Below are 14,015 nucleotides of genomic sequence, written 5' to 3' on the forward strand. Positions count from 1 at the left end.
CCTCAGCTGTCCGGCGAACGCCTATCAGCCGAAAATACATAGGTTATTATCCAGCATAGCCACCCGCTTACTCCTCCACCACTCATAGCCCATCAAGATGGTGTCTACTAGTAAAAACAGTATACTTGCGAGGAGAAGCTCGAGGCTCTGCAGTCGCGGCGACCTTATGTTGGCTGCCGCAATACTAATAATGATACAGTGCGCCTCCAATAGTAACAGCCACATGAGCGACGTAGTACAGCTAGTTCGGGCCTCCGACGCGGATCCGCTCCAGGACTACTGCGTGGCCGACCTGTCGCAGCGCCTCGGCGTGAATGGTTATCCGTGCAAGGAGGCGGCGAATGTGACGGAGGAGGATTTCGTGTTCCACGGCCTGGCCGGAGCAGCCAATGCGAGCGCGAGCCCGGTGCTGGCAGATGCTACGTTTGGGTTCGCGGAGCAGTTTCCGGGAGTGAACACGCTCGGGCTGGGGATGGCGCGCCTGGACTTCGCGGTGGGCGGGGTGATCGTGCCCCACACGCACCCCAGGGCCAGCGAGATCATCTTCGTGCTGTCCGGCAGGCTCTACTGCGCCTTTGTGGACACCTCTAACAAGCTCTTCGCCAAGGTCCTCAACCCGGGCGACGTCATGATCTTCCCACGCGCCCTCCTGCACTTCCAGCTCAACGTCGGCTCCCACCCCGCCTCCGCCATCGTCGCCCTCAACAGCCAAAAGCCGGGCTTCCAGCTGGTGGCTAGCTCCCTATTCACGCCCGATATCCCCAACGCCGTCCTCCGCAAGACCTTCTTCCTGGACGACGCCACGCTCGACTCAATCAAGGCTACCTTCAAGGCCATCGACTAACTTACTGTTATAGCGCCACAATGAGCTTTTGTTCAGTCCCTACGTACGGAATTCCACACAACCTACGAAAATTTTCCATATTTCCTATGTATATACGTATGTAATCCCGATATATAACTAAGGATTTCAATTTCCAATATGTGATGAAAGAGAGTTATAGAATTACCTATATATACCTAGGAAATGTAATTTCATATATATATATATATATATATATATATATATATATATATATATATATATATATATATGCAAATGTAAGCAAGGATTAGATACATTTTCAAAGAACATTGTATGTACGGAAATTTTAGAAAATTGAAGATTTAATTTTGATATCATGGAAATAATAAAGTGTTGGTTGGTAATATAACATATAGCACTATTTTAACTAGCTTCCGCAAACACTAATGTAGGGTTTATGTTGAGCTGTCTCATTTTGCAAACATGTTGCTAAAGGTGCTCTAAGTGGACCTTCATATACATTAGAGGAAAAAGAGCATGACTTCAATGTTGCATGTTTTTCATTATTTTCTTCAAACTCCACGGAAGTACAATTATTAGAAATAGTTGCTATTTTGCATATGTATGTTCACAACCACCTCTAGAGTCTACATTTATCTTGCTCGTATCTTGAACATGTATCGTAGAGTCTAATTAACTCTCTTGGTATAGGTGACAATTTTTAGATGATTTGTCGTACTAGCTGGATATCATTTTGCATTGGAGGAACATTGCGATTACACAAGCACAACCCTTTCCAACCAGAAGCTCAAAAGTGTTTATTTGCTAGAGCATGTTCGCATCAAAAGAACTAAAAAGGGCACAATCTAGGTTTGACAAACCCCCCTAGAATGAATAAATCTTGAATGTGTGCAGAAGTCTTTAAACTTCTCTCAGAAGAGCCTCCATAAAAAGATATTTTGCATTGTTATATGTTGCAGGTATGTAAGTCAAGGCTATCTCCCATGCTTATAGCATCTTGTTGATATGTACCTCGATATGCTTAGTACCATGCGTAATATATAGGATTCTATACAATCAATGCAACAAAATAATCTAGCTATCATTGCATGTAATAACAAGAGATGATAATCCAGCACCAACATTTGCCAAAAGATGTCGTAGCCACAACGTTGCAATAGCTGTAAAGGTTAATGCATTGTACCAAGCTTCACAACATGTAGCAACTATGGGGTACTTCATGTTGAACCAGATTAGGCATAAAATCATTCCCTTTGCCTAGTGTTATAACATTATGCCTAGTCACTATATCAAAGCAAATATGCATGATACGTGAAATACATGCTTCACTACTTGCAAATGTTACGTATTTGGTTTGTGTATGGCTCTCTCTCCTCAACCAACTAAGAATGGTGCGCAGATCGGTCACAGATAGCTCACGTGGTGAATCCTGGAAGGTCCCCAAGAACAAAGAACTCTACCTTTTTGCACAAAAAACCATGTAAAAGCATGCACGACAAGAGGCAAGAGACAAATTGGATTCAATCTCCCCCATGCCTTGTGTGAGCGCTTCACAAAGCATGTATTTAATGTATATTTCCAATCTTCATGCTCAATAATAGCCCAATTACAAAAATATGACAAGCTTTTAGCTTTTGAGTTTGCTTTCTACAAAAATAGGAAAATAAAGCTAATGGACGGTGCCCATAGAGTCTGGCACGCCCAATCTCAATGTTCAAATAGAAATAACATATCCGGGCGCATAAGCGCATACAAAATAATAATCAATAATCAATGTCTCAATAGACATAACAAAATATAGGCGTGGCGCCTATCAAAATATAGTCCAAAGGTCGAATACTCGCTAAACTCCAATGCTTTCCTCCGCCACTGCTGCTATCTCTACACATCAACTGAAGCATTCACAATCGTTAGTAAAATAATACAATTAAACCGACAAAAGTGAATACCTAGCAGTCTTCAGCTACATAAATAAATCAAATGGTTAGAAATAAATCCTAACCTTAATTTATTACGAGTGCGCACTCTAAACTCATAAACGTTTATTAATTTAATATGCATTTTGCGGAATCACCCGCTATGGAATCACCCATGTACACACTAAATTAATGAAACGCCCGAAAAGGACAGGCGTCCCCATCAACTTCTCGCACAAAGAATCCTCTTTGTGTATGAGCCCCGGTCATCTAAGTTTACGAAATCCACCGTAAAACCTCACGCAATCCACCGTGGCACGGAATCCACCGTGGAATATGCCTCCTGGCATCATACCCCCGGGGTGGGATAGCAATTGACCTCAATTGCTATTAGCTCAATGTGGAGCTAACAGAGTGGGGAAAGCATTTAAGTCTCTAGCGTGCATCTATTGTGCTTCCTCTACAGGATGGTTCTTAAATTTTACTAGATATCTAGAATACCTTCGGCCAGTTCTAGTGGTCATGTAGTCAGTGTCTATGATGGCTTCTGGTTCAAGTATTTCAGTCTCTTCTTCTAGTAAAGGTGGGTTTTCGTAAACAGGGTGGATAGGTAATTGGCCTCTAAATGGTATTATGAATTTTCCAATGAGATGGCAATTCTAACTTGAAGGCATTGTCATTAATCTTATGAATAATTCTAAATGGTCCATAGAATCTAGGAGCTAACTTGACAACTGGGTGTCTATCTACACTTTGTAGTCTACGCTTTTCTATTCTAAGCCAAACATAATCATCAACTTTGAAATTCATGGCTTGTCTTTTCTTGTTGGCTTGTTTGGTATATGATTGTTGGGCTTTAGCAATCATATCCTTAACTTCATCAAAAATACTGTTGTGCATAGTAGCGATATCATCAGCACTCTGAATTCTATTAGACAAAGATGCAACAGGTGTAGATAATCTATATCCATAAATGACTTCAAAAGGTGCTTTCTTTGTAGATGTGTGCGGTGTATTGTTATATGCAAACTGTAATAAATGTAAATGAGTATCCCATGTCTGAGGTTTAGAGATAGTGTATGCACGTAAAAGATCTAGAATGGTGCTATTTGTGGCTTTTGTTTGTCCATTTGTTTCTGGATGAAATGCAGATGAGAAATCAATCTTTGTGCCTAGATTTGCAAACAGTGTAATCCAAAAATTATTACAAAATCTAGAATCACGATCTGAAATAATCACTTTTGGCAATCCATGGTTAGTAAAAACAGTTTTCAAAAATAACTGTGCTGCTTGTGATGCTGTTAAAGTTTTCTTACATGCAATGAAATATGCTTGCTTACTAAATCTATCTACAATTGTGCAAATCATGTCATGGTTAGATTTAGTATTTGGTAAACCAGTAATGAAATCCATAGAAATATGTTCCCAAGGTTTAGATGGAATAGACAAAGGCATTAATAATCCATACTGTTTACCATGATGTCTCTTTATTCTTTGACAAATCAAACATTCAGAAACGAAATTAGATACATCTGCATCCATATGCGGCCAATAAAAATCTTCAGTTAACATGCGTAATGTAGAAATGATACCTCTATGACCTTGATATGGGGGACAATGAATTTCATTCAAAACAAAAGATCGGAATGGAATAGTAACACACAGTCTCTTTTCAAAAAACATAAATCCATCATTATATGACAATGAATCAACAGGAATGAAATTATTTTGAACTAATTTTTGCCAATCAGAATGAAAAGTAATATCCTGGTGATATGTGTCTTTCATAGCAATCAAAGAATCAAAAGATATGATGGAAATATTATGAATTGCACGTCTTCTACTCAATGCATCAGCAACTACATTTTCTTTTCCAGGTTGGTATTGAATGATAGGATGGAAACTTTGAATGAAGGAAGCCCATTTGATATGACGGTCAGAAATTTGGGGTTGGCTAAGTAGATGTCTAATGCTTTGCTGGTCAGTCTTTATCATGAATTCTGAACCCATTAAATAATGCTTCCATTGTTTTAATGCTTGTACAACTGCTAACAGTTCTTTGTCATAAGTGGAATATTTGAGCTCAGAGGGTTTCAGCTTAGAACTAGAATATGCTATTGGATGATTGTCTTGCATTAATACGGCTCCTATTCCTGATCCGCTAGCATCGGTCACAACTAGAAAGAATGGTCCGTTAAAGTCAGGCAATTGTAAAACAGGGGCATTGGTTAATGCACGTTTCAGTAAATCAAAGGATTTCTGTTGAGTTTCAGTCCATTGATAAACAATTCCTTTCTTAAGAAGTTTGGTTAATGGTAAAGCAAGTAATGAGAAATTACGTACAAACTTCCTATAAAAACTAGCAAGACCAAGGAATGAGCGTAATTCATGTACATTTTTAGGAACAGGCCAATGCAATATTGCATCAATTTTCTTAGGATCAACTTTAATTCCTTCTTTTGATACAATATGACCTAGATATTCTATTTCTGTCTTAAAGAATTCACTCTTTTCAGGATTTGCAAACAATTGATTTTCTTTCAGTAATTGAAAAACTAATGATAAATGCTCATAATGCTCTTTTTCACTTTGACTGAACACCAAAATATCATCAAAGAAAACAATCACACAATATTGATATTTCAGAAAAATACGGTTCATCATTCTACTGAAAGTAGCAGGTGCATTAGTTAATCCGAATGGCATGACCAAGAATTCGTAATGGCCAAACTGTGTCCTGAATGCAGTCTTAAATATGTCGGATCTATCTTACCTCACCTGATGATATCCAGACTTAAGGTCAATTTTACTAAATTAGAAGATCCTTGCAGTTTGTCCATAAGGTCATCAACTCTAGGTATAGGATACCTATTCTTTACAGTGATCTTATTTAATGCTCGGTAGTCAATACACATACGATAGGTATTATTCTTTTTCTTGACTAAGAGTACAGGTGCACCGAATGGAGAACTGCTAGGTCGAATTAGGCCTCTATTTAGTAATTCTTCAACTTGACTCTGGATTTCTTTTTGCTCTATTTGATTGTGCCTATATGGTGCTTTGCAAGGTGGTTGTGTGCCAGGAATTAGATCAATTTTATGGTCTTCTGGTCGTGAAGGTGGTAAACCTGGTGGTAGGTCTTCTGCAAAACAATCCTTAAAATATGCAAGGAATTCCTTATGCCTAGGGTGCATATGATTTTCCTTTGCGTGCAATTCATTCACCCAAATGAGATATGATTTAGTATTCTTGCGTAGTGCACGTTTTGCTTGAGTATGCGAAAGCAGTGGAAAAATATGAGATGCATGCATACCATATAATGTAATAGATTTTCCTTGAAAATTAATATTCATTGTGTGTGTAGAATAATCTATATTTGGATTATGCTGGTGTCTCCATGGCATTCCTAAAATAATATCGCTTGACTGTAATGGGACAACTAAGAAATTTCTTCTTTCAATATATGAACCAATTTGAATTTCTAAATCTTGTACTTCTTGTGTGCCATTGTACCTAGTGCCTAAAAATGCAACTTTTATGCGATAATGCGTAGGTACTGTATGCAATTTCAATTCCTTTACCAATTTTGCTGAAATAAAATCATGGGTACTACCGTCATCATGCAAGATAGTTCTTTCTTTTCCATGCACCATACATTTCATAGTCAACAATGAATGTGGAGTAGGCATACCTGGTAAAGTGTCGGAAGTAGTAGTAATATCATCCTCTTCTTCAGTGAAATCCGGCATATCCTCATGCTCGTCTTCGTCCATGGCTCCAAGGTAGTTGATATGTGCTGATGGCTTCTTTGAATGACAATTTGCTGCGAGATGCCCTGGCTAGTGACACTTGTAGCATACTATTGGCTTGGCTTTGGTTACATTATTTGCAGTGGCTGGAAGTCTGGGTACATTTGGATTTGCTTGTGGAATAGGCTTTGGATTTGGATTGACAGTGGATGGTAATGCAGGTGGTTTAGGCCAATTCTTGCGGAAAGATGGTGATGAGAAACGACCTGGATTAAACCTTCTAAAATTGGAATTGAATTGTTTAGATCCATAATTACCGTTGGCTTGGAATTGCTGTGGTCGTCTATCTCTTCCGCGTAACTTATCTTCAGTGTCGTGAGCTAAGGAGATGGCGTCTTCAAGGGTAGCAGGCTTGAACATGTTCACTTCAGCGTAGTAATGTCCAAGAAGTCCAGACATATACTTCCGCTTATGTGTCGTCTCTGGTACGTCTTCAAGCATGCGTAGCTGTAGGAGTGCATTCCAAAAACACTATGTATACTGTGGAATAGGCTCACGATCTCGCTGTTGAAGTAGATCCCATTGCTTGATAGCCTTCTCATGAAATTGCGGTGGAAGGAAATTCTGCATGAACTTCTTCTTGAAATCTTCCCAAGTAGCAAGACATTCTATGCTCTTGCGGACTACAGTCCACCAAAGTGATGCTCTATCTATCAGATGATTAGTAACACACTTGATTTTATCTTTTTCGGGATAAGTTTCCTCATGGAAATAGTCATCAAACTGGCTAATGAATGATAAAACAGTCTTTCCTTCTCTTATGCCATTGAAAGTACGAAACTTGAAACTTCGTTTACTTATCTTGGATTCCTTGCGAATGGTTTGTGCTTCAAGAGTGGCGTCGATGGTACGTCGAATCAAATCTTCAGCTTGAGGTTCTTCTTTATCGGTGGACGCTCTTTGAAGTTTTGTCAATTGCGCTTGTAATGCTTGCCTAGCCCTTCGCTCTTCTTCCAATTGTAGCATGATTAGATCCAGCTTTTGTTCCATGGTAGGCTCAGGTAAGTCGTCTTCAGCCATAGGATCATCCATATGTGGAGTAGTCATCCTGTAAAACTCAACAAACCTTTCTCTCTCAAAATCAGGTTAGGGGGATGAGCGTAGCTCAAATTTGGGGTTACAAGGCTATGTATTTTTGGGTATTTCTTTGTATATTTTCTGAAAATCTGTAATATTTCTGTATCCGTTTGCTGAAAGTACTTCAACAAACTTGCAGATAGGTAGAACAACTTGCTGCGAACAACTTTCCAGTTCAGAGTTTTTGCATACGAACAAGTCTTCTAGGAGTTTTAAGCACTAGTCAGTTCTGATTTAGTCTGACTTGCAGAGTTGCAGACTTAGCAGACTTGCAGAGTTGTTGACTTGCTGAACTTAGGCCGACTTGCTGAACTTGCAGAGTTTGATTACCGTCGACTTGCGGAACTTAACTTCAGAAGTGCGGGACCCGGAGTTTGCCAACTTATCTGCCCTGTGTAACTTGCAGAAAGCCTTAAGCTTTAGTGATTTAGCTTAAGCTTATGAAGCTTAATGGTGGACTAAACAGGCAGCGTCGATTTCGTGGGGGGGGGACCGTTTTTTCATCGCGCGGAAATTTCGGGACCATCTTCTGATACTTCGGAGTGAGTTTTGAAGCACTAAGCTTCCTTAAGGCTTATAAAGCTTTGTAATTAAGCTTTTAATTGAGAAGATTAAGAATTGTCTCACTGTTTTTCAACGACTTGTTGAAGGAGATGTATGCGTGGTCCTCCGCCTGCAGAGCCTGGTCCTTCGCGATCTGACAGTGGAAACAGGGGTTCTTGATCGCCAGAAGTCTGCCTGTATCGACGGTTCGCGATGAGATTGACTGTAGAGCCTGTTTGTTCCTGGAGCTCCGCCTTCGCCCGAGATTGGTAGCGATTGGAAGCTCTTGATCTCTGCTCCCCTCTGATACCACTGGTGCGCAGATCGGTTGCAGATAGCTCACGTGGTGAATCCCGGAAGGTCCCCAAGAACAAAGAACTCTACCTTTTTGCACAAAAAACCATGTAAAAGCATGCACGACAAGAGGCAAGAGACAAATTGGATTCAATCTCCCCCATGCCTTGTGTGAGCGCTTCACAAAGCATGTATTTAATGTATATTTCCAATCTTCATGCTCAATAATAGCCCAATTACAAAAATATGACAAGCTTTTAGCTTTTGAGTTTGCTTTCTACAAAAATAGGAAAATAAAGCTAATGGACAGTGCCCATAGAGTCTGGCACGCCCAATCTCAATGTCCAAATAGAAATAACATATCCGGGCGCATAAGCGCATACAAAATAATAATCAATAATCAATGTCTCAATAGACATAACAAAATATAGGCGTGGCGCCTATCAAAATATAGTCCAAAGGTCGAATACTCGCTAAACTCCAATGCTTTCCTCCGCCACTGCTGCTATCTCTACACATCAACTGAAGCATTCACAATCGTTAGTAAAATAATACAATTAAACCGACAAAAGTGAATACCTAGCAGTCTTCAGCTACATAAATAAATCAAATGGTTAGAAATAAATCCTAACCTTAATTTATTACGAGTGCACACTCTAAACTCATAAACGTTTATTAATTTAATATGCATTTTGCGGAATCACCCGCTATGGAATCACCCGCTATGGAATCACCCATGTACACACTAAATTAATGAAACGCCCGAAAAGGACAGGCGTCCCCATCAACTTCTCGCACAAAGAATCCTCTTTGTGTATGAGCCCCGGTCATCTAAGTTTACGGAATCCACCGTAAAACCTCACGGAATCCACCGTGGCACGAAATCCACCGTGGAATATGCCTCCTGGCATCAAAGAACATATTGTATACCAAGACAAATGTGGTGTAAATAAATTGGGAAACTTACCAATTTCTACTATTGATTGGCATGAAAGTGTCAAAACTAGCTTACAATCCTCAAAGTGAAAATGGCATGTAAAAGTTCTCCAATGTAGTTGAAGTAACGCATCTAATGTCCCTCTTACATGAGCAAATTTGTAAAAACATCATCTTAGATATCACTTTGGAAGGAAACACGCATGAGTGAGAAAGAAAGAAGAACAAAGAAAGATACATTAATATCTATTGAGGCCAAAGTCGACCAATCAGAAATGAGCATGATGTATAATGATGATCGTCACTAAACATCAAAGTGTGATATAGTAAGTTATGATGAGTAATGGCAATATACATTGCAAATGGAGGCTAAAGTGGTATACATGAAAGGATATTGGGAGTACAATAGAGGGATAATTAGGGGGAGGGGGTGATATGTGCAGTTGTAGCTAGGGGTGAGGGTGGTATGTGTGGAGTTGTATACAACTAGCTATGTAGCTAGGTATGAAGATATAATAATCCCGAGTTTGACCTAATCAAATTAGTAGAAGTGTTCATATGCTAGAGCCTATTGACAATAGCACAACTAGAAGGGATAAATGCTAGGTGGGACATCAAGACAATCTTTCTTACGTGCCTAGCTTTGGGTCTCCATCAAGTATCCACCTTCACATTTATAGTTCATGCATTGCCAAGACACAACAAACTCTAAACCACTTTCTATATAGAAAGTTTGCACTATAACTAGGAAGAATAATAACACACCTAGGAAGAATGTAAAATTCTCTAGTTATAACTAGATAATTTTTCCATCATGAGTCTCTTCTAACTAGTAAAGCCCTTTTCCTAATTAGTATCTAGAAAATGGCAGTTGTACCTAGCAAAGTTATCTAGCAACTTATTGTAAAACTAGTAATAATATCAACCTAATTGGAAAATTTTAGTTTTCACTAGTTATACCTAGCAGTTGCTATCCTCTAACTTAGAAATTATAGACAGTCTTCCAAGTTTTCGAAACTTATGATTTTGTTTTGTATAACCAATAAATAAATATTATTACATTATAAATTAACGTTTGTATAATACCTACTTATAACTAAGCTTTTCTCACTTACTTGACACAACATCAAGATCCATTAGTGTCAATGTAATTATGGTGACCAAAAAAACAGTAAAACAAAGACCTCCACATGAGTATTAACACAAACTATGCATGTGGCCTCAACAACATAGAGTCATGGCATTCACTATCAACATTAACAATGTTGTCCAAAGCACATGGTCACATTGGCCACGCAAAGATCATGTCCATGTATTCCATCTATGCCAAGATCATGACTATATTGGTGAGAAAAAAGTAAATTGTCACAATGGATCACATAGAAACTCTATAACTAACGTAACATTCCTTGATATGGTACAAATGAGCAACAAGTGTAACATTCAAAGTGCATGTCCTCTATTAAAGCCAAACAAACCACAAATTCATATTTACTATCAAGGAAAGTAGATAGCCATATTGGAAAGGAAAGCACATCACCAAATGCATGATTATATTGGTCATGGAGGAGCACATGGACAAAACAAAACCACCAAGGCAAAGCTCATAACCATCATGATAAAAATTCAAACTGCATTGCCTATATTATGTGGTTATAGAAAAAGAGTGAAACGGAATTTCCATCTTTATGATGATATACATGTCACCTTTGAAAATAGCACTAAACTTGTAAACTTCACATCTTAAAACACTAATGTACATACCAAGGATTCTAGGGATTGGAAACTGTTCTAGGTAGCTCTACATGGAAGCATACAGTGTGATAGATGGAAAGTTACTTCAAGGTTCACTACGAGGTGATACAAATAACAAGAAGGCTACACTTAAAATAACCCTACAAGGATGGAAGTATATTACTATTATAAAGAACTAGTGCTCCAAAATGCAGAAAGGTTCATTGGACATTCTCATCACTCCCAACAAACATTAACCAATTCTATTTTCTTTGATTAGGTTTTGAAGTTTCATAGAAAAGTTTCAATGGAAGTGCATAAGATTCTCGTGAATATCAATTGTAAATGAAAGAATTCAAATACTGTAGAAACTCATGCAAAATCTCAATGGAACATTGAAAGTCCATCATAATAAGAGGAAAGAGGAATTGAACTCTCTACAAAGTACCATGTATGTTATCACAACATCCACAAAATGGACTCTTTTGTCAATCATGCTCCCTAAAAGTCTACCACATGCAATGACAATCATGCAATGAAATTTGTAAGCACAATCCTATTGCTTACTATAGTACACCTATCAACCACCAATTTGTCCCTTCTTATTTCACATATCGTCACCTTTATGGCACATCCTACAACTCCTCCCACTTCCACTAAAACTCCTCCAAGCTTTATAATATCAATAATGACATTAGACCCTATATATTCCAAACTTCTAATGTCATACCCTTGTTCATCATCTTCATCAATCTCTTAACTAACTATCTTGACCTTAGCTTCATAATCACTATAATATTGTATTAAAGGTCTCCTACTTAGTGAGCCTAGGACTTGTTCTACAAGAAGTGGGTCCTTGAGCTTTTTCTAAATAACAATGGCAATATAGATGCTAGAGTATGACTCAACTATATCTTCGAGTCGTACTTCTGCTCACTTGTTACCTAGCTCTCCTAGATGACATGAGTGAGAGAAGTTGTTTACCACTTGCATTCATCAATTTCTCCTTAGCACCTCTTCATCTAAGGATATCTCAAAACCATTAGATGTTTAGCCATCATGTCTCAATATAACCCCTACAATATAATCACCCATAATAAGATCCACACTTAGCCACTACATTTAGAGGTTTTCAATTTAATAGTGGTTGGTGATCTACTAGCAACCACCTCCTTTGTTAACCTCCTAGCCCCATCCTTGTGTAGGCCATGACTTTGACTTATTGCGCATACATATTTACCTTGAATCACCCTACACACTCTAATTTCCAATAAATCGAGTCCTTAAGGTTTTTGTATACCTACGAGACATTCAAACCTAGCATTAGACTTACCTTCTAAGTTGCACATGCATACATACCCACCACAACATTATAGACACATTCCATTGTGTCTCCCCTTCCTTGTGTAGACACATCAAATGGAATACATTTTTTAAAGTGTAGTAAGTGGAATACAAACAACTAATAGTATGTAAAGTGATACATCGCATAGCACTTGCATATGTATACATGCATTTGTCACTTAATATGTGGGTCTATATATGTGTGTAAGCAAAGTAGTTTTGTATGATGGTTATAATGAATGGGTCTCTATGTTTCCTTGTAGGAGGACTTGGCTTGGTAAGGCATATAAGACATTTCTTAGGAAGGATGAAATATTCTAATTTGAGTTCCAAGGAAACCTACCCATGGCATTCTAATATATGAAATACAGTTGATGGAGGTGCCCCATTGGCTTAGGGTTTCCAACGTTCATTTGGCAACAAGCCAAAACTTTCGGGGAAGAGGGAAGAAGAAGAAGAAGAAGAAGGAGAAGAAGGAGAAGAAGGAGAAGAAGGAGAAGAAGAAGAAGGAGAAGGAGAAGAAGGAGAAGGAGAAGGAGAAGGAGAAGGAGAAGGAGAAGGAGAAGGAGAAGAAGAAGAAGAAGAAGAAAAAGAAGAAGCAGAAGGAGGAGGAGGAGGAGGAGGAGGAGGAGGAGGAGGAGGAGGAGGAGGAGGAGGAGGAGGAGGAGGAGGAGGAGGAGGAGGAGGAGGAGGAGGAGGAGGAGGAGGAGGAGGAGGAGGAGGAGGAGGAGAAGGAGAAGGAGAAGGAGAAGGAGAAGGAGAAGGAGAAGGAGAAGGAGAAGGAGAAGGTGCCAATGTACTCCAATGTGACATTTGTAAGGTAGAGAGAAAAGAAGTCGTACTATTCCCACTTGTGTCAGGTACAAAGACTCTCTAAACAGTGCAACTAGGCACAATGGTGATTTGAGCAACCAAATTCTTGCTCTATTATTCTATACTCTATGGTATCAATCGTGTGATGATGATTATGGTCATCTTGATTGTATCAATAGACAAGCAAGCATTGAGCTAGGAGAGCCTTTAGGTCAAGAGTTGGAGAATTTTCAATAAAGGCCTCCACCAATTATATAGATTGGAAATTTGTATTAGTACTACAATCCCTATTTATAACACTTCTCCTGCTACTGCTACCAGAATTTATACTACAATATATAGTACTACTTCTTTTTCTATTGCCTCTATTGGCACTGGTAATGGTATTTTTGTGCATGATATTGGAGAATGAGATCTACAACAAGATGATCCTATGTGTTCGAGTAGAACATAGCACAATTGAGACTGTGGGATCCCTCATGGCTAATGCAAGTGCTTCCTGAGCTGCAAAAGGAATGGAAGAGATATGTGGACTTGCACAATAGATGTTCAGAGGGAAAGAATTGGACCCATTTGTTCATAGAAGACGCAATTTTACATGCCAGTGTGCTAGAAAATGGCAAAGATGGATTCAAGTATGTACTATATTTAGATGGAACTGAAGGCCTAGGAAATAGGTTGTTGTCTTTGGTATCAGCTTGGGCAGATACACTTACAGGGTTT

General features: G+C 38.9%; 1 protein-coding gene across 1 annotated transcript; it reads left to right on the plus strand.

The window, feature by feature from the left end:
- Window positions 1-223: 223 nt before the first annotated feature.
- Window positions 224-855, plus strand: LOC148037302 (germin-like protein 1-1). The gene has a single exon (XM_087677088.1). The coding sequence runs from the start codon at window positions 224-226 to the stop codon at window positions 842-844; it is 621 nt and encodes a 206-aa protein (XP_087533214.1). The 3' UTR covers window positions 845-855.
- The last annotated feature ends 13,160 nt before the right edge of the window (window positions 856-14,015 follow it).

Source organism: Lygodium microphyllum, chromosome 4 (assembly GCF_053477565.2).
Source record: "Lygodium microphyllum isolate KBCC chromosome 4, Lygodium_microphyllum_v1.1.10, whole genome shotgun sequence".
NCBI classification, from domain to species: domain Eukaryota; kingdom Viridiplantae; phylum Streptophyta; class Polypodiopsida; order Schizaeales; family Lygodiaceae; genus Lygodium; species Lygodium microphyllum.

Excerpts from the sequence above, each read along its gene's own strand:
- LOC148037302 (XM_087677088.1), top strand. The coding sequence starts at position 224 with ATGAGCGACGTAGTACAGCTAGTTCGGGCCTCCGACGCGGATCCGCTC.